The sequence below is a fragment of the Ictidomys tridecemlineatus genome, chromosome 11, assembly GCF_052094955.1.
Source record: "Ictidomys tridecemlineatus isolate mIctTri1 chromosome 11, mIctTri1.hap1, whole genome shotgun sequence".
Classification (NCBI taxonomy): Eukaryota; Metazoa; Chordata; class Mammalia; order Rodentia; family Sciuridae; genus Ictidomys; species Ictidomys tridecemlineatus.
The window spans coordinates 6,668,058-6,695,916 of record NC_135487.1 but is presented as its reverse complement, the minus strand read 5'-3'; the positions used below and the strand labels follow the sequence as shown (position 1 = coordinate 6,695,916).

The 27,859-nt window shown below is 43.0% G+C and overlaps 1 protein-coding gene across 2 annotated transcripts in view; it reads right to left on the bottom strand.

The window, feature by feature from the left end:
* The window catches only part of Pex14 (peroxisomal biogenesis factor 14), a 145,654-nt gene that overhangs the window by 77,930 nt on the left and 39,865 nt on the right, over positions 1 to 27,859 (bottom strand). For both annotated transcript variants that reach the window (XM_005334774.5, XM_078025270.1), the window contains exon 3: positions 8,879 to 8,963. In XM_005334774.5, coding sequence (XP_005334831.1) covers positions 8,879 to 8,963 — 85 coding nt within the window. The remainder of the gene's footprint in view (positions 1 to 8,878; positions 8,964 to 27,859) is intronic.

Below are 27,859 nucleotides of genomic sequence, written 5' to 3'. Positions count from 1 at the left end.
TGGTCTGACTGTTGCCAGGCCAAGTCAGTTTGGATACACAGCCTAGAGTAAACTTCCTTAAGCAGAGTTTCACTGTATTTCAAGTGGCCCAAGTAGTACCATTGACAGTAGCTGTTAACACTGGATCCTACAGCTGGCTCCTCCCTCACTAGCTAACCCACCAACCTCAACTCTTTTCCTGCTCGCAGACCCTACAAGCCACTCCTGCTAACTGCACATGTGCCCCCCTCACTAATGATGTCCTTCCGACTCTTCTCTCTCTGCCCCTCACTTTCCTCAATGCAAAGCTCTGATCTCCTCAGTAACCTTGGAGAAGAGTGTTCTGACTAGATACTGTAAGATTAAAGACAAAACAAGCAGTGTACACATATAAGCACTGTATTTTGGTAGAGGCCTAAATGTTAGTAATTCTGAAACTACATGTGTACTAGGGTTGAACAAATAAATTGTAAAGGGGCAGAGGGGAGAACTGAGTTCCTTTTGAAACTGTTACTGGGGTCTTCCAATTCTAGCCATCCATTCCTTCAGTCCATTCACTCATTAGACTCAGTGTGGGATGGTGCAGCTGGACACTGAAGATGCTAGTAAGAATGTTAAGACCTCTGCCCTTGAGGAGCTCGGTCTAGTGAGTAGCATTATACTCCAGCTTCCCCCTAATCTACTTTGCTGACTTTTTGTGTGAGCGTGTGTGTGTGTGTGTGTGTGTGTGTGTGTGTGTGTGAGAGAGAGAGAGAGAGAGAGAGAGAGAGAGAGAGAGAGAGAGCCTGCACACAAACACGCTAGGGCTCAAACTCAGGACCTCACGAATGCTAGACAAAATACCACTGAGCTACACCCTCAGGCCCCGCTTTGTTGACTACTACTGAACTACTGCTCTTTTTCGTGGATAACATGGATACCACTGATAAGGACTCCGTATCCATTCCTACTTCCTCCTAATGAGCTTTTGGTACTAGAAAAGATAGGTCTCCGTTTTTCTTTCATAATGTATCTAATGTAATAATACTCTGCACCAGATAGGGCTGACTACCCCACCAATCTACATAGGATCTACAAAGCACCAAGTCAAAACCAAAGAGAACTGAGTACATACTTCATTTGAATACAAATCAGATCGGCTTTCCATTTGTTTGAATGTTTACTTTGAATCAAAAGTTAGATTTATGAGCTGAGTGCAGTGGTGTGTGCCTATATTCCCACCTACTGGGGGAGACTGAGGCAGGAGGATCGCATGAGGAAAGGAGCTCAATGAGAGTCTGGGTAACACAGAGAGACTTTCTCAAAAAAAATCATTTTAATTAAATTTATAAACCTATATCCATTCAAAAGATGAGATATGAAGGAAATTCTTTTAAAAAGAAAGCATGTCTTGCCAGGCATGGTGGTGGATGCCTGTAATTCCTGCATCTCTGGAAGCTGAGGCAGAGGATCAGAGTTCAAAGCCAGCCTCAGCAAAAGCGAGGCACTAAGCAACTCAGTGAGACGTCTCTAAATAAAATACAAAAAATAAGGCTGGGATGTGGATCAGTGGCCGAGTGCCCCTGAGTTCAATCCCAGGTACCCACCCCACCACACACACACACACACACAAAAAGACAGAAAGCATGTCTCACATAATCAATAATCAGAATGCCCATCCCCTCAAAACCTAAATGTGCTAAGCATTAATAGCAATTTGTTGCACTTTTTTTTCTCCCTTTCTCTGGTGGGAGGAAGGGTGCTGGGGATTGAATCTGGGGATATTTTGCCACTGAGCTATATCCCTAACCCTTTTTAATTTTGAGACAGGGTCTTCACTAAGTTTTTTAGGACCTCACTAAATTGCTAAAGCTGGCCTCAATACCTGCAATTCTCCTGCCTCAGCCTTCTGAGTCGCAGGGATTACAGGCATGCACCACCATTATAGGCTCTCTTTTCTATTAGTAATTTCCTTCTATATATAGTTATGTTTATATTAAAAGATAGCTTTATTTCCTTCTCTAAGAAACATAATCCCATGAAATTCTAAGTAAGAAAAATATCCCGTAGCCTGCTCACCAAACACAAAAATACTCCTTTTAGCATGGCACCATGTTCAACACTGACACATGTTCAACAATATATATCCAAGAATATCTATCAGACTATTCTTTGAAACAGCAAAAGAGAGGAATCAATCTAAATGTACACAAACTTGGGACTGGTTAAAGAAAGTATGATGCAGGAAAACCATGGAATACTATGCAGCCAATGAAAAGATTAAAATAAATCTGTATGTATCAATGAATGACAACCAAGATAAAATGCCAAGTGCAAAGATAAAGAGTAAAATACGCCACCACTCTGTTTAAAAAGTGTTTCTATGGGGGAATAATAAATGTTAATATGATTTTATGTGGCTAGACTATCTCAAATGATACCTAACAAACTGTTAACAGCAGCATTCTCTGGAAAAGAAAATGGGGCTGCCGGTAGAAACAATAGAAACAAGAAGGAAAGACAAGTTATTTTTCACTGTTCATCCTTCTTGATTGTTTCCATTTTGGCAGGGGTGGGGAGTAGTACCAGGAATTAAACTCGGGGGCACTTGACCCTGACTGAGCCACATCCCCAGCCCTATTTTGTATTTTATTTAGAGACAGGGTCTCACTGAGTTGTTTAGCACCTTGCCTTTGCTGAGGCTGGCTGTGAACCCGAGATCCTCCTGTCTCAGCCTCCGAAGCTGCTGGGATTATAGACATGCACCACCATACCCAGTCCTAACCCTTTTTATTTTGAGACAGGATCTCTAGCCCCTTTTGTTTTTTAATTAATTTACTTTTTCTGTGGAGAGAGGTGAGTACCAGGAAGTGAACCCAGGTACTCAACCACTGAGCCATACCCCCAGCTCTATTTTGTATTTTATTAAGAGACAGGGTCTCACTGAGTTGCTTAGCACCTCGTTTTTGCTGAGGCTGGCTTTGAACTTGCGAACCTCCTGCCTCAGCCTGCCGAGCTGCTGGGATTATAGATGTGCACCACTGTGCCTAGCTTGATTGTCTGCATTTTTAAAAGTATGTACCTTACCTTTTGAAAAAGTTAAAAAACAAAACAAAGACATAACACTACGATACACAACAATGTTACTTTCACCACTTTATTATTCTTTGCAGTATTGTTTCAGGTACCCAAGATTAAGAAAAGAATCATTCTACGGAAAATATCAAAGTAACTGAGAAAATCCAAAAGAGCTCACCCCTCCCATGCTCCTCTGCCACTTCCCCAAGTGCAGGGTGAAGTGCAGGAAATTGCGGGGCTTGGCCTCCTGGGGCAGCAAGTGCCAGCAGTTCCCTCTGAATGGGGAAGCCACGACATGGCTACTGCCAGCATTCAGCTGGTCTAGCTGCTGTAGGTCTCATCCTGGATGCTGAGAAAAATCTGTGGAGTTCAGACAAGTTTGGATAACAAGGAGAGCAGGAGAATTGATGGGGGGGAACCAGTCAGTGTGATGAATGGGCTGGTCCAGAACAGCAGGTGACGGATATGCAGATGCAAGACTGGCAGGGAAGGAAGATGGTCCATGCACAACAGATGGATGAAGATGCTCAATCATCCTCAGGAACAAGCATGCGGCTGCCACACCGCCTTGTCTGCTCCGGCCCAGGCTCCTGACTCACCTGCAGGATGCAACCCCCTCATCAGGACAGGGCCCATGGCAGGAAGAGCAGGAGGTGGTAGATGCCACCCTAATGCAAGCTAAACTCAGAGCCTATTGCTAGGGGTGGCCTCTTTTCACTTTGCTTTCTTCCTCCAGCTTCCAAAGACACACCAATTTTGTCTCTCTCTGTGGCTCCCACTCCTGAGGAAGGCTTTACAGCTAGGGTAACCTGTTTTCCAGCCCACTTCTTGCCCACTGTCCTCTCTGTTTTCTCTTCCTCTTCACAGTTAATGACAGAAAACTTAAACAAGTGTCCTGTTTGGTTCAAGTTCATGATCAACTAGAACTCCTCAGGTAAGGATACTTGATTCTTTCAGTCATCTAAGACTAACAAAGAATTAAGGGCAATAGGAAAAGCCATTCAACTCCTACCTATTCTCAGAACAGGCACAACTTTCAAAATGACCATGATATATACCCAGTTTAATCACTCCAGCAAATATAGGAGTGCACTGAAATCTTGATGCCATAATCCAGGTCCCCTTAACAAAGGCTCAAAAGGGCCAGACGGCCCCTCACAGTGCCAACACTACTCCTTCCAGCTCAGCTGCAGGAGTTCCAGGGGAAGAGGCAACAGCCGCAGTCAACAAAAGGGTGGTGCTGGCAAGCCGTCTGCCCCGACCCCCAAGCTATCTGCTGGACCCCAGCTCCTGGAACAAAAGCATTGTAAAAAGATTTCTGGCTTCACCAAGACACTTAAAGAATTAATTATAAAGTAAAGCTGAAGGAGAAAATTAATTTTAGAAACACAAGAGGTTACTTTTTTTTTTTCTTTCTCCTGGAGATGGGGGAGGAAACACAGTTATTTTCGTTTTCATCCTTGGGGCACAAGCTGGGAGCTGTCCAGTCGATAACCTGGCCATCAGAACAAGGTTTGTAATTAAAAGGTCAGTGACCTGGAAAGCCAGGGCCCCACTCCCAGAGCTTCTCAGTAATGACGGAGCTATTAAATTAAGACTGTTATGAAATCAATGCTAAAAAAGCTTTCATGGTAACGAGATTCCATTCAAGGACATGCAAACTACCTCATGAAATGGACGTAAATGATAAAAAAAAAAAAAAAGAAAGAAAGAAAGAAAAGTAATAAAAGAGAGTTAAATTGAAATCTGTGTAAGAATTCACTCCCCCTTAAAATACTCCATGGAGAGTAAGCCCTTCACCTCTATCTACTACCAAGGTTGAGACCATCAGGTTCCTTCCAGCAAGGAGGCAGTTTTGCTACTGGGTTCCGCTTCCAGGAACAAAAAAAAGATTAAGATCTAGTTTCACCTTTTAGTATGAGAAAGTATGGTGGTATGTTTTATTTGTTTAGTTTTCCTTCCCTACCCTCATCCTGGACTCAAGGACTATTTATTAGATGAAAGAGAAAAAAAGCCCTTAACTTCAGAAGGACACAACAAGTAAAAGTGTCAGCCAACATCACCCCCGGCCCCACTGGGCAGACTTCTGCAGGAATGTGTGCGATGCTCACCCTGCACTAGAAGCTTGCTCTGTGAATGGCATGCTAGTTAACAGATAACGCCATCCCCTCCTCACCCCGTCTTCCTTTGGCTCACCTACATATCACCTTAACCCACCTGGTACTCAGCCTGCTCAACAAGACTGGAAACAGACTGCCTCCAAACATTTTGGGGTTGGACAGGGTGTCAAATCAATACAAGCCTACTGATAAGCATCTCCAAGCTTCTAACTTCCTGGACTGATCCTGTTGCTAATTTTAGGGTCCTCTGGCCCCCTAGACTGCAGCTTGCTTAAAGCCCCAGATAAAACAGCATGCCAACAAGAACTGTTTCTATATATAGACCAGTTCTGTGAGGGCTTAAACCCCACACACACCCCAGTCGTCATGTGGGGCTGACTCGGCAGCTGATGATCTGCAGAATCGGGTGGCTGGAAGGAAAACAAAAACATTTATTCTAACACTCTGAAGGTAAACAGCTGCTTTTCCCTTTCATCCAAAAACTTCCTGATAAAAGGAAGAAATGCTGTAAATTATACAAAATGGCAGCACAAACTTGAAAGAAAATGATAAATGATTCTAATAACTCCATGTTTCTCATTAATGACTCCATATTCAGACTTTAAGGCATCCCAAAGAGATCTCAAAACAAAATAAGACAGACCTTTGCAAACCAATGCTTTTCCATTGCTAGCCCACTCCCTCCCCGCCACCCCCACACCCCCAATCAGAAAGCACAACACTTAACCTGTCAGTAACAGAGGCAGCATTCGGCCACTCCAGGCTGCGCTGTGGTTTCACAATAAAACAAACTCAGCTGATGCGCCTAAAGTAACCCTCATTTTCCACTAACTGACATGCACTACAGGGACCTCAATTTCTATATTAAATATTAAATAATATTAAAAGAAAAACAAAATTGGATTTGCCTTTTCAGGACAGAGATGTTTATTAAAAAAAAGAAAGTCAAGATTATAATTCAAGTCAGTGCTCCACTGCAATTCCCTGAAGTGACATTTGCTAGGAAACGCCAAGCCCACAGTAGCTGAGAGCACTCCCAAAGCCAGCGCCCCAAACACACCACAGCAATGATCCTGCAGGGAGACCCCAGAGTGACGGTGCCAGAACCTTGCTCTCTCCTGCCCCTGACGGCCAGTGAGCCAACTCTCTGCCCTTCTACAACTACTGTTAGTTGGGGACAGGGTAGCTGCTCTTCCCTTGTCCCCTTCAGAGATAGTGCCAAGCTGTGCTGGTCATGTAAGCCTGACCCAAGGAATAGCGGAAATTTAAAAAGTGAAGTTTAAATCCACAGAGGGGCTTTTCTTCCCCAGACGCCAATCAAACCTTGGGATTCTCTGCCCAGAAAGGGTCCTGCCAGAACTTACCCTTTTGGGATTCAACTCGGAAATGGATAATTACCAACTGAAGCAGCATTTTAGAGGATAATGGAGATGGGTGATTAGCTTCAGTGATTCTGGGTCTAAGTACAGGGAAAAACTCCCATGGTTCTCTTTAGAGAAAGAAGGGTAGGGTAGCGTCTTACGGCTCCCCTAATTCTAAAAACTCCAAGCCAAATTTGGGTCCACTCCATCAACAATATTCGTCTCCTTCAGGTCCCTGCTCACACACTACCCTCTTAGAGAGACCAACAAGCCCTGTGTGTGACTATCCCACACCAGCCCTGGTGTCCCTCATCCCCTCACTCCCTGCTCTGTCCCTTGGCACTTCCATTTGATATCCCACAGACTTCGCTGTTCCATTTGTTCACTGCCTGTCTCAGGACTGAAGCTTGGCAAGGGCAGGGATTCTATCTGTTCTGTTCTTAGTACATCCCTGTGGGGGAGAGCAGGGCATGGCACAGGGTAGCCACTCCCCTTGGGTAAACTGATTGATTAATCAGTTGGGTAAGAGCAACAAATAATAATTGCACCAAACAGTTTCCTCTCTACAGTAATTACGAGCCAAGTGACTCAAAAGAAGTATTATTTGGTCCAGAGTTTCTCTCTCTCTCTCTTTTTCTTTCCCTCTCCCAGTCAGGGATTTATTAAAATTAAACAGATTAGATGGAGCTCCTGATACTAAAACTGCTCAGCAAAGCCTGCGGTGGGGAAGTGCCGAGCAAACACCAGAGACATTTGTCTCTAAATTGCTCTAAATACCTTCTGCAAATGAAATTCTAACCCAGCTGCGTTTGAGAGAAAATGAGGACTAACTGGTCATTGTCGGTGGAAGAGAAGATCAGACAGTTATAATATTGCACAATATACTGGGCTAAGGATCTCTGGGCAACCATAGATTTTGTCTCAGGTTACCCCGGGTAATCAGCTCAGCTTTTAGGCTCAGCTTTCCCCTGCTTCAATGCTTTGATGAGAGAGCTGAAATCCCTAAGCTTTTATGATTAATTACTCCCCATAGGTACACATATTTCAAGGAAAAACTCTTTTATGGCATGATGCTTGCCGAGTGGAGAGGCCAGCCAGCACACTCCAAATTTTAATAATCTCCTAATGACGGGGTAAGTGAGACACAGCCAGAGAGCACACAACGCCCTCACCAACTCCATCACAGGGACCCAGCTTTGGGGCTGCTGCTAAGCAGCTGCCTGTGAATGAGACATTTGGGCTTACTGTGCCCAAACCTTATGAGCAGGCCCTGGGCTGTGAGCAGGAGAAGGGATCAGCAGGATCTTACAGCACCACTTTGGTGGAACATCATGGAGCAGCCCTAGGAAATGTCACCAAAACATTCAATCATCTATTCCAGGCAAAAGTGACTGAAACACCAGAATTTCGAGGCCAACACTCTAGCTTTTTTTTTTTTAATTCATTTTTTAGTTAAATTTAAACACAATATCTTTATTTTATTTTTATGTGGTGCTGAGGATCAAACTCAGTGCCTCACGCATGCTAGGCAAGTACTCTACCTCTGAGTCACAATCCCAGCCCCCCCAACACTCTAGCTTCTAAAGAAAAAAAAAAAAAACAGGTCTTTTTAGGAGGGGAGGAGGCTTACTTTTCTCCTCTTATGTTACATAAAGGCCTTTAAACAACTTCCAAGATTTCCATAAAATTAAATATTCCAAGAATGAAAATTCCAGCTTCTTTTTTGGTTGGTTAGTTGGTTGTTTTCATTTCACAAAAAAAAAAAAATATCCTAAATTCCAACAGAACCAGAATAGATTCTGTTTCAGACAATATTGAATATGTCAGTATCCATTTTATTCCTGCTTACAGAAGTACCATAAACCAGTAATTTACCACTTCAATTCGCAAATCAGACTGACCCAGAGCTTGACCTTAACCTGACCTTGTTCAGTCAACTTGTTCCCCTTGTCCTTCACTTTTTTCTTCCTCATTCCTTACTGAAGCAGCTGGCCTCCTAGAGCCAGGTTTCTGCAGCCTGGGTTGCTGACATGAGACGGGACCAGAAAGCAGAAGTCTTCCAGTCTTACTCAACAGCCCAATTCTGCTATGAAGGCTCCCTCTGCCAAGCTGGTCTTGGCCTTATAGCTGGTGCTTAATTAACCAAATCATGTAACCTCTTTGCTCCACTGCTAGGGAAGAAATCTGCATTCCCCAAGTGGGGGTCGTCTCACTCCCACTCTCCAGGCTTAGACAAGAGGACTTCCCCGGGCAGGCTGAGAGCCTTCATCTCCATAACACCAACTTCCGCATTACAGCCTCACCCGCCCCATCCTCAGCCCCTTTCTGCAGGTCACTCTGCCTGGCTGGGGAAACCTGTACCTTTCTTCTTAAGGAATGCTCTCCTGGTCGCAAGTGGACTCTGGCGAACCCGGGAATTCTGTAGAAACTTCACTGCTGTGGCAATCTGGTGGGGAAGATAAAACAGAAAAGAGTTAACTTCAACAGTCTGAATTTCAAGATGAAAATCCTCAAGTTCCCAGGGCCACAGAAACAAGTGTACGACTATCATAAAATGTATAACTAGTTATTTCTTAGGTTTAAAATTGACCTAAATGTAAGATCAGGTCATTCCCAAGTCTTCCAGCATCTGAGTGATCAAATATAACCCCTCACCTTACATTCTCAGACTGGCAGTGTGTCTTTCCTGTCTTCCCTGTTCAAGCTGGTTTTTTTTGGCCACTCACCCAGTCACTACCCTTGTGCTATGCAACCCTCTTTCTGAAGTCCTCCCTTTCCCACCTCTACCCGACTATGCCCCCGCCCCCCCCCCCCCCGCGCGCGCGCACACACACACACACACACACACACACACACACACACAACCACCACCACCACCACCACCACAGCAGTCCTTCTAGAGCCTGTTCTGACTCCTCGGAGCATTCCCTAAATAAGCAAGCTCTCTCTCATCTCCCTCTTCTTATTCCTCAGTGCTGTGGTGTGTGCAAATAACTGAAGGTGTGATGACACTGTCTTCGAATGTCAGGCTGCCTCCCTGGCCACACTGTAAGTGAGTGCTGAGCACTTACCAGCCAAAGAGGACTGTATAAGAGATGACACATGTAGCTGCCACACCAGTTCCTCCTGTGCAGCACAGCTGGAAGAGCCATCAAAGGGCAAAATTTGGGGTTCCCTGGCTAAATGCTGTAGACTAACAGATCATCTCCCTACCTCTGGTGAGGAATATTATTTAATGAAATCTTGTCTACAAATAAGCCAAATAGGGGATGGAAGGGAGACCCCTAAAGGCATTAGTCTCCACTGTCCCTCAGCACCCTTGAGGCACACGTTCACATGGCCTTCTGCCGCCCAAGACGCAAGGATGGAAAGCACCAACCTGCCCCTGGGAGGAAAGGGGGCTGTTTTGAATGAATGGCTCTGTTCAACTAGTGAAAACCAAAAGAATAATGGTCTCCTGTTACAGGTAAAGCCAACAAGCCCCGCAGTTCACTCTTAAGCCTTTGAAAGAAAACACTTCTCAGGAGGCAGATATAAAGAAGTTTTCTGTGATCCTTGAAAATAAGGGAGCAACTGTACAGCAATTCAAACAGCACTGGGACTGCAGACAAAATGCAAGTTATACATCATCTTCTTCCCCACATTTTAAATAAATTTAATCCTGAGAACAGGATTAAACAAAAGATAGGAAGGTAATCAGAAAAGGGGTGGGGGCAGGTGCAGAAAATTCCCTTATTTTCCTATAACCTCTCTGTGGGAGGCTCACCCTAGACTTCTTCCTAAAGGATGAGCTCAGTGTCCTGACCTTCCTGACCTGGGCCTGTCACCCATAAGACATACTAATATTTCTTGACAGCCACAATCATCTCCCTACAGTTCTTATCTGTCCTCCAACATTGCGAATTCACTGAACATGTTCACAAACCGCAAAAACAAACAGACAGTTCTGGACTAAAGAAAGATCAATGCCTGACCTTCTAGAATCCCAAAGTTAAATGCCCACCCCTCAGCCCCTCAACCAGATGGCCTCAGGTTGCACCAAAATCAAGCAAAATCTAACAACATCTATAATAGTGGCTCATTTTAATGAAGAGATGGAAGAAGGGCAACAGGAAGGAAAGAAAGAGAAAAGACAAAAGGGAAGAAATAAGGAGGGAAAGGGAAAGGAGGAGGCCTTAGGACAGGAGGAGACAAGACAGAAGGGAGGAGAGGGGAAAAAGGAAAGAAGGGAAAAAACAAATGAAGAGAGAGGCCCACACTCTGTAAAGAGAAGGACAGGTACACATCACAGGCCCCGGGGGTCAACGCCAATCTGCACTGCTCAGATGGCTCTGGGATAATTGTTCTTCACCTGGAGGAAAAAATGCACCTTCAACACACAAGAAAATGACAGTACTGGTATCATGTGGCAGTCTCTGCCGCTCTGATGTGTGTACCAGGTGTCAGAGGAAATGTGGATGAACAGGTCTTAGGCAGGAGGTGCAAACAGCACAGCTTCTATTATTCACCCTCTCCCGCATCCTCCCAAAATTTCCCATGACAGAAAGAAAAGAGAACCCCACTACTAAAATGCACGGGTTTCACCTTGCTTTTTTAATATAGTCCTTGGTATATGCATTTCTGGTCAGAGAGCAAAGTTCTGATGGGTTTAATGGTGCACTCAATGCAGTGCTTGGCGCATTCCATCAATTTTTTTAAAAAAATTGCATCTCTTATTTCTTTAAATACATTAATCAGCCTAGTGTAGGCAAAACGGATCCATCGGACAATGCAATAAACATGAATTATCATCTATCCAACACGCATAATGGCTTAAAAATACATAATAGCAGGTGTAGTTTAAATGATTAGTTATTACACCTGTGGTGGGTCTGATTCAATTGGGAAAAATCATCTTTAATAGGTTAAAAGGTTTAGATCACCATGCTTTCCTTAAAGTGGCTGCAGAGAGGGAATGATGGAGTGCTCTGTCATTAGTAATTCATTTAAGAAAAACGTGGGGGATATAGCAAAGAACAGCATAAACGAGCGAATCCAATTTAAACATCAGGTAAAGTAGAAAACACCTTTTAAAAAAGCAAGATAAATGAATTTGGAAGGGAGACGAAATTGACGTATTTATTTTAACGGGAATTTGACAAAGTCCCGGCACACTTCAAACTTGCAAAAATATTAACAATTTCTTTTAAAGTTTCCATTCACTAATTTCAAGTCATATAAAATAATACTGCCGAACACCTACATAAAGTGTATTTGGGGCTTGTTTATGTTCCTCTTGATCTTTGAAAATGCAGGTGACAGGCAAATCACATATTTAACAGCGTGGATATCACTATACCAGATGCAAAAATATAAAGCACCCAAACTAATAGCCTCCACATAATGTGCTGAATAAGAAAGATACCAGATAAGCAGCTACATGCAAGCATGAACATCCAAAACCTCTCTCCTCCTTTCACTTACTACTTCTCCAGCTACTCTTCACTCTCCTCCCTCCCCCACAAGACTGGGGCTACGATGGAGGGGAAGGACCTGTCCAATCTAGAATTTTATAGCTCTGTGACTCATACATCAATAGTAAAAGATTTCCCAAAATTCCTTACCCATAAAGCTAAGATCTTCACCCACTGAATAACTGACAGGGTGCTGCTTTGGGCCTTTCACCAGCCTATTGTTGGACACTTTTCATTAACTTCATAAAGCAATTCAACTGACTTTCCTCTGCAGAGGTCCAACACACACAACATGCTTTTGTTGGATTCAATGATGGGGTGCCTGCAGCCTGTCCCATATTATCATTTGATTTTCTAATTAGACGATGAATGTGACTATTCATGGGTTATATTTGTGCCCAACTAAATTACATAAATTCAGGCCAAATCTTCCGCCTCAATGTCAAAGATGTAAAACGGAGACAGGAACTTTACTGCGCATGTTGTGGGAGTGCAGCAAGCCAGGGGGAATTCTAGTGCAAAGCTGATGCCACTGTTGAGCCACTTGCTGGAGTCCATGATAAACATGGAATCGGCTCTCCTCGCCTTCCCCTTGCAAGGCAGTGTTCTTAATAAGTGCACATGGAGTTACGAGTAGCTAGTTTAATAAAAATAAGATGAACTCAGAAGAAAATAGAAGCAAAGTTTCCCACTCCCACAACCCCTCTGGCCCTATTGTCTCTCCTTCTCCCCCCACCCCAAGCAAAAGAAAACAACCCTGCCACCACAAACTCCACAATTTTAGGAAAATTCGGTAATTTTTACTTTTCCTCACTTTAAAGGTAGAGGAAAAGACTGAGATACACAGGAGAGGAGTAAAATGTCTTTGTAATCTGTAACAATGGTTATGCTGGAGTCCCTGCGAGCAGTCTGGAAAAAAAGGGGGGGACTTCGGGTTGAAAAACATCTTTGGATTCAAGATGACTGGCCAATTGAGAGAGATTTGTGTTTGAGAGACGAGGATTTGTAACTGTATAAATCAATGGAGTACAGTATGCTCAGGGGTTATCTGCTATGAACTACGCACTGTTAAATGCATTGTGTGGGGTAAGTAATCCCTGGTGGGAAGAATCCAGGTTCCTGACAGTCTTCACTGAAGAGATGCTTCCTATGTGTTTTCCATTCTCCCACAAAAGACCCGCACGTCGTAATCTTCACAGCACACACTTTATTTTCTACACGAGGGGGACAGGAGAACAGAGCCTGCCTAATAACAAACCTGGGGTTTGAGGGAGCCTTAGCACTTTGCACCTGACATGTAAACCTGATGCATTGTCTCCGGTGACACTTATTTGGAATGCCACCAATTCCAGCACTCCTGTGTACTCTATACACATCTATCTCCTAAAATGTGAGCATTCATTAGCCATTTTAAAATATTAAAAATATTCAAAAATTAATGACACTATCGACCAGAGCCAAGTCCTTTTTAACCCAGGGAGATCGCAACTAGAAGGCAAGGGAAAATGACCAGGATGAGGACCTGAAACCCCACTCCAGCGTCACGACCATGCACTGCTCACAAGATTAAATTGCCTGTGAAAGGTTCCTCCGCTCCTGCTCTAAAGTAGAAACCCCAGAATCCTGTTAACAAGCGTTAGACCAAAGCCAACTCGAGTTTTAACAAGGGTTGACTTTATAAGCCACACAATGCTGAGAAGGAGAGACCCTTCTTGAAGCAGAAATGCTGCATTTTAGTAAGAAATCAGTACTCTGTCAGGAGTTCCTTGACAAATATGGTCATCGGTGGCACAAGGAAATAGTTGCAAAGCAGCTGTTAATCAGAGAAACACATCGTAGAACGCTGATGCTAGCACTTGTGAAAAAATGCGACGGGCTAATTATGAAGCTATATATCTCACTAAAGAGCCCGCATTCCCTGAGATTCCAGACAGAGCACTCTCGGATCCAGGGTCCTAGGACAACAGAATTCTGGGTTTTCTGCATCCAGTTTCCTCCATGATCTAACATTCACAGCCCAGGGCTTCCATTTTTTCTCAATTCCACACACTCTCTTTTTAGCTGGGGCACAGGCTGGGGAGGGAAGGAAACAGGGGCAGTCACAAGTCACATTACCAAGATGCTGCACAAATTTATCCAAAAAGTGACAGATCCTAAATGAGAGCATAAGAAAACTCTGTGATATGCAAAAGAAAGGAAATATTGAATCACACTCTGAGTGTGGCAGGAGGGCAAGTGTGTGGGGGCTTCACTTGAGGAGCGGCTGCCATCAAAATCAAAAGAAATAATAAAGAGCAGCAGCAATAAGTGAACGGAGATGACTGTCTAAAATCTCAAAGAAGGAAGGGAGCTTCCAGAAAGCAGCTCTCAAGAGTGTGGAATCCAACTCAGGGATGCCCAGGGTCTCAGAGTTGGGTAGGATGGGAAAGTGAATATGCAAAGAAGCTCAGCCAGCCAAAATTCAAATGGTCCTCTGCAAGGACAAATAGGAATGTGCTCCCCAAAACCAGACCAGTGGGAGAGGGCAACGCAGCACACTCAGAGCAGAACCACTGGAATGGCAAGAGGGGAATAACCTTGAGGTGGACAAGAAGCTCAGGCAGCCAAAGCACAGTGCCAAAGTGCCCCCTAGCCGGAGCCAGAGGAGGCGCAGACCAGAGGCGTCCGCTCCGCTAACTCACACAGCCCAAATTAAGTGTTTTCACTCAGGGAAAATGAAATGTTTTGCAAGATGAAACAGAATGAAAATTGAGGTTTTAGGTAATTACTAGTTGGCATTTACATATCACGGGCTGGTTCAACACCTATTCATTTTCCTCTTTTATTTTCAATTTTTTAAAATTGCTCATTAAAAATGAACAGATGACAGTGACAGGATTTTTTTTTTTTTTTTTGGTACTCTTTCCCCCTTGTCTGAGGGTTAACAAAATCAGAGGTACTTTTTAGCCCATTTATCTACAATTAACACACACACATATGTGCACACAACACACACACACACACACACACACACACACACACACACACACACAGACACGTATGTTCCATTTACATTTTGTTTACAGAAACCAGAAGTTCAAAACTAGTGAGTTGTATTTGAGCTAGCCCTGAACCTGGGGAGGAGTAAGCTCAAAAGTGTGTGGCACACAAAGAGTTAAAGGAAAGCGACTCTCTTTCAATTGGAATTTCCTGGTTTTGGTCATTGTGTCCTTCCCATTGTTGATTTGGGTTACAACCCTATACTAATTAAGCAAGTGGGCCCTAATTTCCTTTGTTTGACTTTCCTCTGTCCTTTTGTTTTTCATATAAAGAAATAAAATACCTCTGGTAGAAGTGCACAAGAGTTGGCATGATAGAAAATGATATATTTTAGGGTCTATTGTATGAATCTGTATTTAGGGAATTCTAAAGCATGCATTATTGACCCTAGTCTCTCTTAAAACACATTGATATATGAAGTAAAAGCCTTTATGAAAAGTGGCAACTTCACATGAGCAAAAACTACCTTTCAGAGTGAAATATCTCTGCCATCTAAATTTTTTTTCTTGGCCCTAGTTAAAAATATTGCATGAATGGCTTGCCAGAATGTCATTGTTTTGTTATTTTATTGAAGTAGTTCTTCCAGAAATGTATGTGGATATAAAAAGCTTTTGAAACCACCGCGCACTATTTAATATCAAGTGATGGTTATCTTAGGGACAGAAGGATGACTTTGGAAAGGTTTTCCCGTCCAGCAAGCACTTTGGGTGACACATTCCAGCCCAAAGGGCGCTGCAGGGCCCGGGAGGCAGAGTTGTAAAGGGGTGCTCCACTGTACCTCCACTGCAGAAGAGCTGGAGAAGACACGCTTGCTGTAGAGGAAATGAAAACCCCTGCTTCTGGGTTGATGAGATCAAAGTTCCTTTTTAGGAAAGGTTGAGAAGGAAAAGGATTTTCTCCTTCAGGGAGAAAGAAAAGCAAATTTAAATGCCTTGTCCCCATGCATCCGCACCTGAATTTAGATAGCAGTCTCTCTAATTTTTGATGCAACCAACAAAGCAGTTACCCAAAGAGGGGAGAAAAAAAGGATGACATTTGCCTTTTCCTTGGCTTTGAAATCCAACTGGCAGCAAATTGTTTGAAGTCCTGTTTAGAGAAGAAACTGTAATAGCCTCCTTACTGAAAAGAGGAGGAAAATGCCATTACACACGGATCACGGTAGCAGTGACCTCCGCAGAGAAGGCAAACGAGCTGGCTGTAAGCCGGAGTTTCAGCTAGTGTGCCAGGAACAGAAATAAAAGGTTTATGTGCCAGAGTCGAGTGGCAAGAGTTGGGCACTCTGTCCCAGGAGGTACCAAGGAAAGGCAAGAAGTTCAATTTCCTAATAGTGTTTTTCGGCAGCTCTCTGACTGCTCCTTCTTCCAGTTTCCCTTGGTTTTATATTTTCAATATTCCTCTAATTTCCCTGCACTGTTAAAGAGGAAGCAGAGAGCACTGGGCTTCATGTTGTAAAATTAATGAAGGTGTCAAGCTGTTGAGTTGAATCACTCCAAAGGAATGTAATGACTCAGTGTCCAAGATGCTCCCTAGGAGAACTGTGAGCTCACACAGTGACGGTGGCTGGTGACTCCAACGCTAAAAATATGTGTTGCACAGTCCCCAGGACCTTCCTAATGAAATGATACCACTGCTTCTCATTCCTAGCCTCTTTCTCTCCACCACTAGCAGAATTTTATGCCTTCTCAAAGTTACTTCTCCACTCTTGGGCCTGGAGCACTGACTGACTTCTTTTGAAGTCAGGGCCAGATAGAAACTGGTGACCCACTAAGCTATGGGATGATTAGAAAGAGAATAAAAGGGCTGGGGTTGTGGCTCAGTGGTAGAGTACTTGCCTAGCATGTGCCTAGCATGTGTGAGGTTCGATTCTCAGCACCACATAAAAATAAATTTTAAAAAATAGAAAGGGAATAAAAAACAGCAGCATCCTAGACAGCGGCCACCTCAAGCATCAAGTCATCACTGAGGTCAGATACTGAATAGATGACTTCCAGAATATATGAAGCAGTGTGCTGTTCCTGAGGATTTGGCACCTTCTGCTTATAGGGCAAGATGGGCTCCTGAATTCCAAGGAAGATAAGCTCCAGACCAAGAAATCTGTCCTACTGTTACCAACATGTGCCACAAAACAAAACCTCTGAGGAGTCATTCACAAGCACTCCTACCAGATATCTCATAAGAAAACTGGAGAAAAACTAAAGATTACCAAATAAATTTGAGTACAAAAAAAGAACTAAGTGGGGCACGTGGTGTGCCTCACATTCACATGAAACAAGTCGGTGACCACCTCCTATTTTGTAAGAAAGGGGTCTCTTATGTAGATCCCACCTCTGTAGCCAGTTTCAGAAGTAACTTATCTAATCAAAGTGTGTAACCCAGAGAATACATGCTAAGCCTCTAATGAAAACAAAGAAAATACCATCTTTTTTTTTTTTAAATACATCTTTTCAGAAGCACTGAAATAAGGACTGTGGAACAGTCAAAATTGTACCCACAGCTGGGCTTGGTGGCACACATCTGTAATCCTAGTGATTGAGAGGCTGAGGCAAGAGAACCACAAGTTCAAGGCCATCCTCAGTAATTCAGTGAGGGCCTCAGCAACTTAGCAAGACCCTGTTGAGGGCCCTGGGTTCAATCCCCAGTAGAAAAAAAAATTGTACCCACAGAGTACAACATTAATACCAAGGTACAAATTTGGAAGAAAAACTCAGTCAAGAGATAACAAATCAGCAGCTACTCTCATAAACCTCAATTTAGAAATTTTCAGCTCAGCAAGGAAATCTATCACACACAGGAATAATCCTGTGCTCATGGTTTTGAACCATTCAGCAACCTTTCACTAAACATCATAAACATTCCTGTTAGTAACAACTACAGTTACGGATAAACAAACACGCACTTTAAAATATAAATGATTCCACAGAAGCCAGAGCCATCTTGGCCATGAGACTCTGCATTCTACCACCAATGGGAAAATGTAAAGGAGTCTGCCAACTGCAGTACTGAGCAGGTGATATACTTAAAAGTAACACAAAACTTACACAACTCTCACCATTAAGCAAATCAGTTCTACTGAGCTTCCACCTCCCCCACCTCTAAATCAAGGGTAACTCATCTCAAATTCCACCCAGCTCTGTCTGGACAACACAGAGAAGTTCAATTTTGTTATCAGAAAGGTGATGAACCACCATCTTGCTCTGCAACCTTCTTGGTCTCTGCGCCCACTCATAGGGGGAGACACTTGGAAGTTATAAAAACCCCTAATGTCCTCGATTTAACAAAAGCTTCCTGAGACACAGCTTATCGTTTTCTGCTCCTTGTCCTTTCTCTCTCTTCTTGCTTGTTTAAACACATGGACACGGAGTTATTAACTTTTACAGGAAAGACAAATAAAATAATGTGGAAGCAAGAACGCGGTGATGTCAGGCTACAGCTAGCACCACTCATCTGTGGGAATTTGATTAGCGCTCGAGTGGCAGAGCTACCTGGAAAAGTGCTCACAATCAAATAAAAAAATGATACCAAAACATTAACCTGATGGCTAAAAACTCCACATTTAAACAGTTAAAGTAATAAAGGAGCTTTTATTGAGTATTTTTTATATTTCATTATACCCCAAATTGACGAGGACTCCCGGATACATTTTCTAGACTTTTTGTTCCTCAAATCAAATACTGTCTTGGACTTTTTTTTTTTTTTTTAAACTAAAAGGAAACAGCATTTCTTGTAAATTTGAATGAGAGGATTAAAGCTTCTCCTGCAATAATGACACCAGCCTTGAGAGCAAACAGCCAATCGCAGTCACAAACAGAAGCCTCTTTGGTTTATGTACTTTAATTCTGAACCTGCTCATAAGCCAGCAAAGAATTTTTCTCCATGATATTTTTTTCAACCTTCCACAAACATCTACATTTCATCGTTTACACATTTATGTTCAAAATCAGTAGGAACAGAACTGATATAGGACAGAAAGCCGGGTGGGTCTCAAGAAATCCAAGTGCTGAGTCTGAACCTAACACTAACATATCATGAAACTTGGCCTCCCACACTTCTACTCTGTGTCTCTGATTCCTTCTGTTCTGTTACATGGTTAAACAGATGACCTTCAGCACTCCCTGGCTGTACCATTTTATAATTTCTCAGTTGATCCTGTGAGGCAGTCTATATTATGTAGACCAAGAAAATGGGCTTAAGTCAAGGAAGGGCAAGGGCAAGATTCAGCTTTTCCAGAGCTCTGCTGTCCAAGCTCACACCCAATTCAAAACAAGAAAAAAAATCAACAGAGAGAGGGGAGAAGAGAAGGAAAGGGAGAAGAAATCACCGTCACACATGCCAAAAAAGGGTATTACAATTCCATATATTTTACACATAGAGAAGCTTTATTCACACCATTTATTTTATATACAAGCTTAGTTATCTTGTGTCCAAACACAGAAGATTAAAAGCTGCAAATGAGAAAGGAGCCAGCTAGTACAGGGACACTTAAGAACAAAGACATGAGAGCAAAAAAGCCTAACAGCTAATGTCAAGAGAGAAACGACTAAGAAAAGCAAACAAAAAAATTCAAAAAGCTTATTAGTTTGGGGTCATTTAACATCAGCAGAGTCATTTTGGCATACAGGCCAATATACAACATATCTATATTTCAATGGGTTTTGAAAACATCTACACTTACAATACAATGTAAACATTTACATCTAAAATGATGATGGTTGGGCCTGGTAGCACATGCACACCTGTAATCCCAGCAACTTCCAAGGCTGAGGCAGGAGGATTGCAAGTTCAAGGCCAGCCTCAGCTGTCTCAAAAAAAAAATAAAAATAAAAAGGACTGGAAATGTGGCTCAGTGGTCAAGCGCCCCTGGGTTCAATCTCTGGTACCAAAAAAGGGGAAAAAAAAAATAAAGCAAGAAAGTATACAATCCTTGTATTAATTCCCAAAAGTTTTAAAGGGTTTTTATTTTGTTCTGTTTTCATATGGATCTCAACAGCCATTCAGAAGTGGCCATCCAGAATGACTCATTCTGGGTGCGGGTGGGGGCCAGAGATGGTGGTTTTCTTCAACTGAACAAGAACAGTTGTTATTGAAGTTAGATTAAGAAGCAGGAAGCCAAAGATTAAATAATGAATACTTACTGAGCATTCACTGGGTCCTTGCAGTACATACACCAGGCACTTACACAATCAAAATGAGCAAGCAAAGATGCTGCTTTTGCTGTCATAATCTAGGACAAGGAAAGAGGCCAAAAGCAATCTGGGGCTACCTGGTCCCACTCAAGATCAAGGACACCCTGACAAATGATCAGCCAGGCTCTGCTTGAATGCTTACAGTGAACGGGGAACTCATTCCCTTACTCGCTCACTAAGAAACTGTGGATTCATTTCAGGAGTCCCTTTTTTGTTTGTTTGTTTTTGCTTTCTGAGACTGTGTTTCACTGTCACCCAGGCTGGCCTCGACTCCTGGGCTCAGCCTCCCAAGCAACTGAGACTACGGACACACACCCACATCCGGCTTGGAGTCCTTCTTTAAACTGAACTGAAATCTAGTTTCCTGAACCTTCTATCCATTGGCCCTGTCCTCTGTATCCACTTTCTGAAACAATGCTGGGTGAGGAACTGGGATAGGCGTCTTTTCTACAAAAGCAATTCCCCTAGTCTACTTAGTATAAGTAAATGTGAGCACAAGTCTCACTATACAACAGTTTCATGGATTCTGCTCTTTCAGAACAGCCTTGCCCTTTCTGGGAGAGCCAAGGCTACCTGTAATGTCAGGATGCATTAGCAATAATAAAGGCCACAGTAATGCATGAGACGACTTCACGTACACGTCATTCCAAAGTGGCTAAATTCAATCAAACATGGCAGCACTTCCTACAACACTATGGTCACTGGGGCCAGCAGCGCGTGTGACGTGGACCCACTTACTGGAAGCTGCTGGAAACAGAAAGTGAGCGCTCTGCTTTGAGACTGTAATGGACAGGGTTTTACCAGCCCATAAGTGGTTTGGCATCCTTCTTTCCCAGGAATTACCTAGAAATTCATTTAACAACTAAAGACTGCAAATGAAACTTCAGAAGGTTAAAAGTACACAAAGAAAAGGGGAAAAGGGAATGGTATTCTTACCCTCACTTTAAATATGTGCAATTCTTACAGGGAGAAATGTGAACTCCAATAAGATGGTAATCAAGAATCACATTCAAAGGTGACCTGACCATAGTTCTAACTCAGTCACCAACTTCTCTAGTGACTTTCAGAGTTACCTACCTGTTTCCTGATTCCTCATCTGTAAAATGGAACTAACACTGCTTAGAGACTCCCCAAAGTATTACAAGGAATAACTAGTTAGCATTTATATAATACTTTTCATCTTCAAAGTAGGATTATTAGACTATAAAGTAGAATAGACGTGGTTCGAAAAATCTTTTTAAAATCCAAAATAAAGCATGCAAGCAAATTCAGAGAAGCAATATCGGCTGACATCATCTCGCAGTAGCCAGAGAGCTCTGCCTCCACAGGCACCCCCTTCCTGCCCTAATCTGTATCTGCATGTGCAGACAAAGGTAAGGATACATTTTATTAGGAAAAATGGGAGGAGGCTGAAAGAAGAGAAAATGAAGAAAGGAAAGGTTAGAGGAAAAGACACAGCAGAAAACGTAAAAAGGAAGAGAGAAAAACAAAGGGAAAGAAGGGAATAGACACAGCAAGAAAAGACGAATCTTATCCACCAGAATAAGAGCCAAAATAGGAAGAGAGGAGAAAAATGGAAAACAAAGAGAAAGGGAAGAGAAAATTTCATTAAGGGAATATTTTTCCTGTTTTCAAAGAAAAAACAAGGCCAAAGGTTGGGGAATATAGCTCAGTGTAGAGCACTTGCCTAGCGTGTGCAAGGCCCTAGCACCATGAAAAGACAAAGAAAAAAGGTTAAATTTTTAAGTTTAAAATTTAAGGGGAGGTGGGAAAGAGAAAGAGAGAGGAAGACAAAGAGCAGAGGACAGAAAAAGAGAACATAAAGCTTTCAAGAAAATGTCTGGAAACCAGAAGGCTGGAAGAGAAATCATTAGCAAGTCCACAGAGTGTCTATAGTGATACTGTGTGGATCAATTCATTTAACGCTGCCCTGTACATTTACAGAAAAGTACCTCTGATATAATAAAGGCTCATAAACACGCAGAAATTGGGTTAGACCCGTTTCGAATTCCTGCCAAACAATGGTTCAGAAAAATGAAGCTCTATTTTAATTAGCTGGGTTCACGAGTGATTTGATAACAGCAGATGCTGTCTGGATGCTTTCAGCTTGATGGCTCCACATACATGAACTTAGAGTGGTTTTGATGCAATTAGGCATTTCTTTCTGCTCCAACATGCCAGGTCTAAGGACCAGGGCCTGAGTGTAGCCCCAACATGTTACTACATTTATCTGTATGTTAACATTTCAAATCACAAAGATGAGAAAAGTAACCACATGAGATAAACAGAAAAGTCGTTTTTAAAAGCAGCGATGGTGGGTAGAAGAGAATACTCTCACAATGAACATTTCTTTCCACTGGAGAAAGAAAAGTTGGGTAGGAGAGAGAGTCAGGCAGGGCATCATCTATACAGAAAAGCTCAACACCTGAGCTGAAACACAACAGACTGCACATTTCCAATTCTGCAATTCCAAGCCAGTGTACAGCAAAGGATTAGTGTGCCTAATGCACAGCCTGACCTGGGACTAAGTGGCCTTCAAAATGTTCTTTGCAATCAAGCATCCTATTAGAAATCCAGAGCACCATTCCCTGAGACAGGCAGTGCTATTCAGGATCGCAACCCTAAAAGTCCAAGTATCTTCACCAGGTGCTTTCAAGCTGGCCACCTTGCTGCCCCTTCTCTCCCTTTTAAGCACTCTCTCTTCCAAAGAGCATTCTGTTTGCTTTTCCCAAAGCACTCACTGCCCTCTACTATGACCACTTAGTGCAGCACCACCCATGTGCACAGAGCAGCTAAAGACCTGCAGAAAGCAGAGCAGCTTCCAGCATCAGGACGCGCCTAATAGGAGGACCTGATCAGTTAATTATCTGTCAGTTTGTCACGGCTGGGCTGAGAAGGGGAGGACCATGGAAAGGGGGGTCTTGGGGGGGGGAAGCTCTCTGCTCAGTGGTATGCTACTCTTCCTGAAATTCTAAATTAGTCTTTCAAAATAATTCACCCCTGTTGGATGATATGTAGTAAAGAAGGTGAAGAGAAGACCAGGAGCACAGCTGACTCAGAATGGGGGCACTCGAACCCCACCACGACAGAGACAAGCACAAAGGAAAACACACACCCCTCACTTTCTCCAAGAGAGGACAACGAGGACGGAAGGACCTTCACACCATCTCCCCTTTGCCAGTGCTAACAAGCTGAGCCCTGTAAATCAAGGAGGAAACCTCTGTGCCAGGAAGTGACGGAGAGGCATTTCTTTTGTAAAGGGTGCAAAGACGCTGCCTGCATGGGAACCAGCATTTCAGGGAAATGTTTTGGAAGGCAGGGAGCACCAAGCTGGCAAGTGAAAGAAATACATATATTTATTATATACAATAGGCCTCCTTCTTCAAAAATTATTTATTTCATAAAACCACTCTGCTAAATAGAGGTTTCAATCTAATTGAATTGCAATCTGCATATTGTAAATGCACCAAGTGAGAGTCCTCAAGACTTTTGTTCTATTCCACAGTTTATGGGTCCACTAGGAGGTTTCCCAATATATACGCATACAACAATGTAAGAAGAGTACACAGAACTGTCCCTTTGAACACTTATTATCTGTTACGGTTTAGGCCCAGAAATGGGATGATGTTTCCAATACCCCAAAGGACACAGCCAAGAAGGCAAAGGGAAGCTCCCTAGCACCACATCTGCAGTCAACATGTGCAGTGTTCATCCCCACTCACCACTAGGTACTTTTTTCTTTCTTGGGGGGTAGAGGCAGGAAATAAACCCCTCTACTCATCTAACCCTAACTCTCCCCACTCCAGTCTACATCCCAAATTAGCCATGGTTAATTAAAAGAAATGCAAATAGTCCTGGATTAAAACAAAGATTTTTGACAAGAAGCAAAAAGGGTCATCATAAATCACACAGAAACATTTTTGTTAAAAGGAGGGGGAGAGAAAGCACCCAAAGCAAAAGGTCACTCTACACAAAACTGAGGAAATGAAAAAGAAAAGGGACAGGTCAGGACTTCCCATAAAGGTCTGAGAATTTCTGGGTTCACATCAAAAAGTGACCTATGACAGGGGAAAATACTGTTCTTGGGAAGAGAAGTAGGGACAAAGATTTCAGAGTCCAACATTAACCCAGGGCTACTCTATCTGCACTGAGTTCAATTTGGGTTTCTGCTCTCTGCTCCCCTTGCTCATTTCAAAAAAGAAAGTGTTTAATTTTTTTCAAGCACTGCATCCGAAAGGCCCAAAGACATCCCTGCTTCCATAAAAACTAAGCACCTTTGTAGTTTACAGCAACTCCTCTCTGCCCTCCACACATTGACAATACCAGCCTCTCTCTCACCTTTGATGAAGGCTTAACCTTCATCAAAAAAAAAAAAAAAAGAAAGAAAGAAAGAGAAAAATCACAGGTTCAGCTTCCCATTTAAAAAAATATAGAACGAATAAATATGAATTTAAAGGGGAATTCTGCCAAAACCTGAACCTCTCAAATCTGGTTCAGCCACATTCTTGCCCGCAACCTGTACTTCTTGGTGCCTCCCTAACATTTTTCAAAATGCAGCTGCACAGCCCTCTTAAAATTCAGATTTCTAGCACCTCTAATTACAGGCCTCTCAAGCCAGGCTCCTTTAATTAATGAACCTGACTCCTCTCTCTTCAAAGGAAATCTACATACGGGATATATCACAGGGGTGAGCTGACCCCGATCAGTGCTATCTGATCACTGCCTGATGGCAGCTAGCACTCTGCACCCAGAACAGAAGTGAAGGTGTTCTCCTGCCTCCACTGCCCGGTTCAACATGCCCCAGTCTGGCACAAGACAATTGTGCAGTTAAGCCAGAAAACATTTCTTGGAATTTAAGGGAAGAGAAACAAGCTTTCCTGTGTGTGACCAGCAAAATCCAAAGAGAATTTGATTCTCCCTGGTTTGTGTGCTCCCGATCTCACTTTCTTCCCTCTAACAGGATGAATGTGGAATACAGGCAGGAGAACTGGCCAGTGATCACAGCTGGACAGACCCCAGAGGAAGCAGGCCTATCCTTTGAAAACTCTGAAAAAGAAGAAAATACAATAGACCTAGAACTGACAGTTATCCCAAGACTGAAATAAAACTGGCTAGAAAGGCTCTGCTGCCTTAAAACAAAGCAAGTGGACAAGGGCTCATGAAGCAAGCTGTGGTTCACGAGTCCTGGAAAAGAATCTGAGCACATCCCAAGGACGGGGATGTGGGTCCTCACCCATCCTCCACACCACTCCTTTCTAAACCAATGCCTGACAACTAGTTTCTAAAGAACTGGTTTTCCTTCTGGCTGTCCTGGGCAGCACAACCTGATATGTTTGCATTTGCTGCACACGCCAGTTCAGCCTACAGCCCCACTCTCCTGAGTGTGGTTAAAAACTGGATTGTAACCACATTAGCTGGGAAAGCACACTGCCTGTGGCTGCAAGAAGGACTGGAAACAGTTGCAAACACTCCTAGATTCCAGAACAGGCAAGGTTTGGATCACATCAAGAGGAGCACAGGTAAAGTTTCAGGTAGGATTTGAGAGGCAGTAAAACCTCCCACAGATTTGGCAATAATGAAAACAGGTTTTGTTGTTTCACTACAATCTGATAATTGTTTCTCGAGGGTCCTGTACCAAACTCGCTGGGACATTGCCCTATATTGAGCAAATAAATACACCTCCTCCATATGAAGAGAAGTTCTCAGAACATATATCTAGTAACAACACACTCTCTATATCTATGGCTTTCCCAGTTTCTGTCCTATGATCTGGGCTATAAAGCCAGGCTGACAAACAACCAGACAATAGCACTGGGGTTAAAATGAAAACTTAAGGCACAGAGTCCTTTCCTATTTCACAATGCAGATATCAAAAACAGAATCAGGTCACTTAAGTATCTGCCAAAATGGGGGTGCCAACATTTCATTGAGTTTTTGCCACTGTGAATAAGATTTTGGAAGAAAGAGAGGAAAAACAGTAACATCAGGCTATTCAATGGTTAAACCCTCATATCAAGGCAAGGCATGCTCACTGGCCACTGAGTCTAACTACATGGCACCTGTCTTGCTTCCTGGCATGGCTGGCTGCCACTATTATGCCCAACGCCTAGAGGCTAATATAGGCTATCATTTCTGTGTCCCATTAGATCCGGTCTCCAAATCTATTAGAATGTTGCAACCTGGGCCCACTGACCACAGCCACTGAGACATGACAGACTGATTATAAGAAGCAACCACTTCCTTATTCCCAAATCACAAGCAGCCAGAGCTGGCTGAAAGATTTTTTAATTTGTTTTGGTTTTCCAACCAAGACATTCTCAAAGTTCATTGTTCTTTGAAGTGGAAGCATTTAATTTTCTAACACACAAACAAAGTAGAGGCATAGAACTAGAGAACTCAGAACTAAAGACAAAAGCCTCAAATAAGGAACCATGGGCAGCTGAGCTCAGGAATGTCCAGGGATTCTTGGCATGGGAGGCCACACCAGCCAGCCAGGCACTTTCTTTCCAGGGTGTCTCAAGGGGAAATCACCCATCGATCCTAGGACACATGCGTTCTAGGACCAATCCCTTTCCTCAGAACAGCCTCTGCCTCAAATTCCTGCTTGAGCTTTAATGTTTAAATTATTAAATGCATTAATGTATTTACATTATTCAAGTCTTATGTGCATTTTTCTAAGATAATTTATGTATAAGAGTTTGAATGTCCATGACTGTTAATGTCTACAACCCTTCCTGTTCATTATTGATTCTGGAAGAAAAAAAAAAGTCAGAGTTTTAATGCCTTATTTTTAATGTATTAAGAGTCTGAATAAGTGCATTCTCTTTTTTCTTTTGTAATTTCATAATTTAAGTAGTGCATTTATTAAACTGACACAGTATGAATTGTGGTGAAGTCTGGCACGACTCCATGCTGCTGAGCAGCCGCTCCTCTGCTCCTATGCGACCAAGCGGCAGCCCGTGCTCTCAGCGCTCTTCCCACCTCCACAAGGACCAGCAGCAGAGCAGGGCAAGCACTTGCCCAATTTATACTTCTGCAAGGAGATTTTCTTCCTCCTTTTTCAAGTTCTTACCCAAATCAGCTCTCCTTATTACCCAGGTTTCTAGAATGCTACTGAGCTGCATCAAGGCGGGGACCTTCTCTGCTCTTCGGAAGTCCGCATCTAAATGCACTGTGGGTTGTATCCAAACAGAGCTCACCATCATCAGCACACAATTTTCACGAATAATAAATATGCTAGAAGCTTAGCACAGAAAAACAAGCAAATAAAGCAACTACTTTCTAAAAGAGTTCTCAAACATTTCACACAGACAATACTTCCAGCTTGGCAAAAAAACTTTACTTCTGAAATCCAGTTTCTCTAGCAGAAAAAAAAAAAAAAATCTCTTTCAATTATAGCCAGTAGAGCGACAGTGACACCCAATGGCCTATTAGCTCAACCCCAACAGCATGCCTCAGTGGCTGTCCCCAGAGACTGCCCAGAGCTCCTGTGTGAACATGGAAGTTCACATGAAAATCAGCTACTCATCATGAAGCTGAATCACTAATGGATAAGCAAACGTCCTGCTGCTCACACTCCCCCCCCCCACACACACACACACTATAGTAATTATGCACACAGGCACACACTGGACAGCACAGTGCATATCACTTTTGGTGGAGAACTT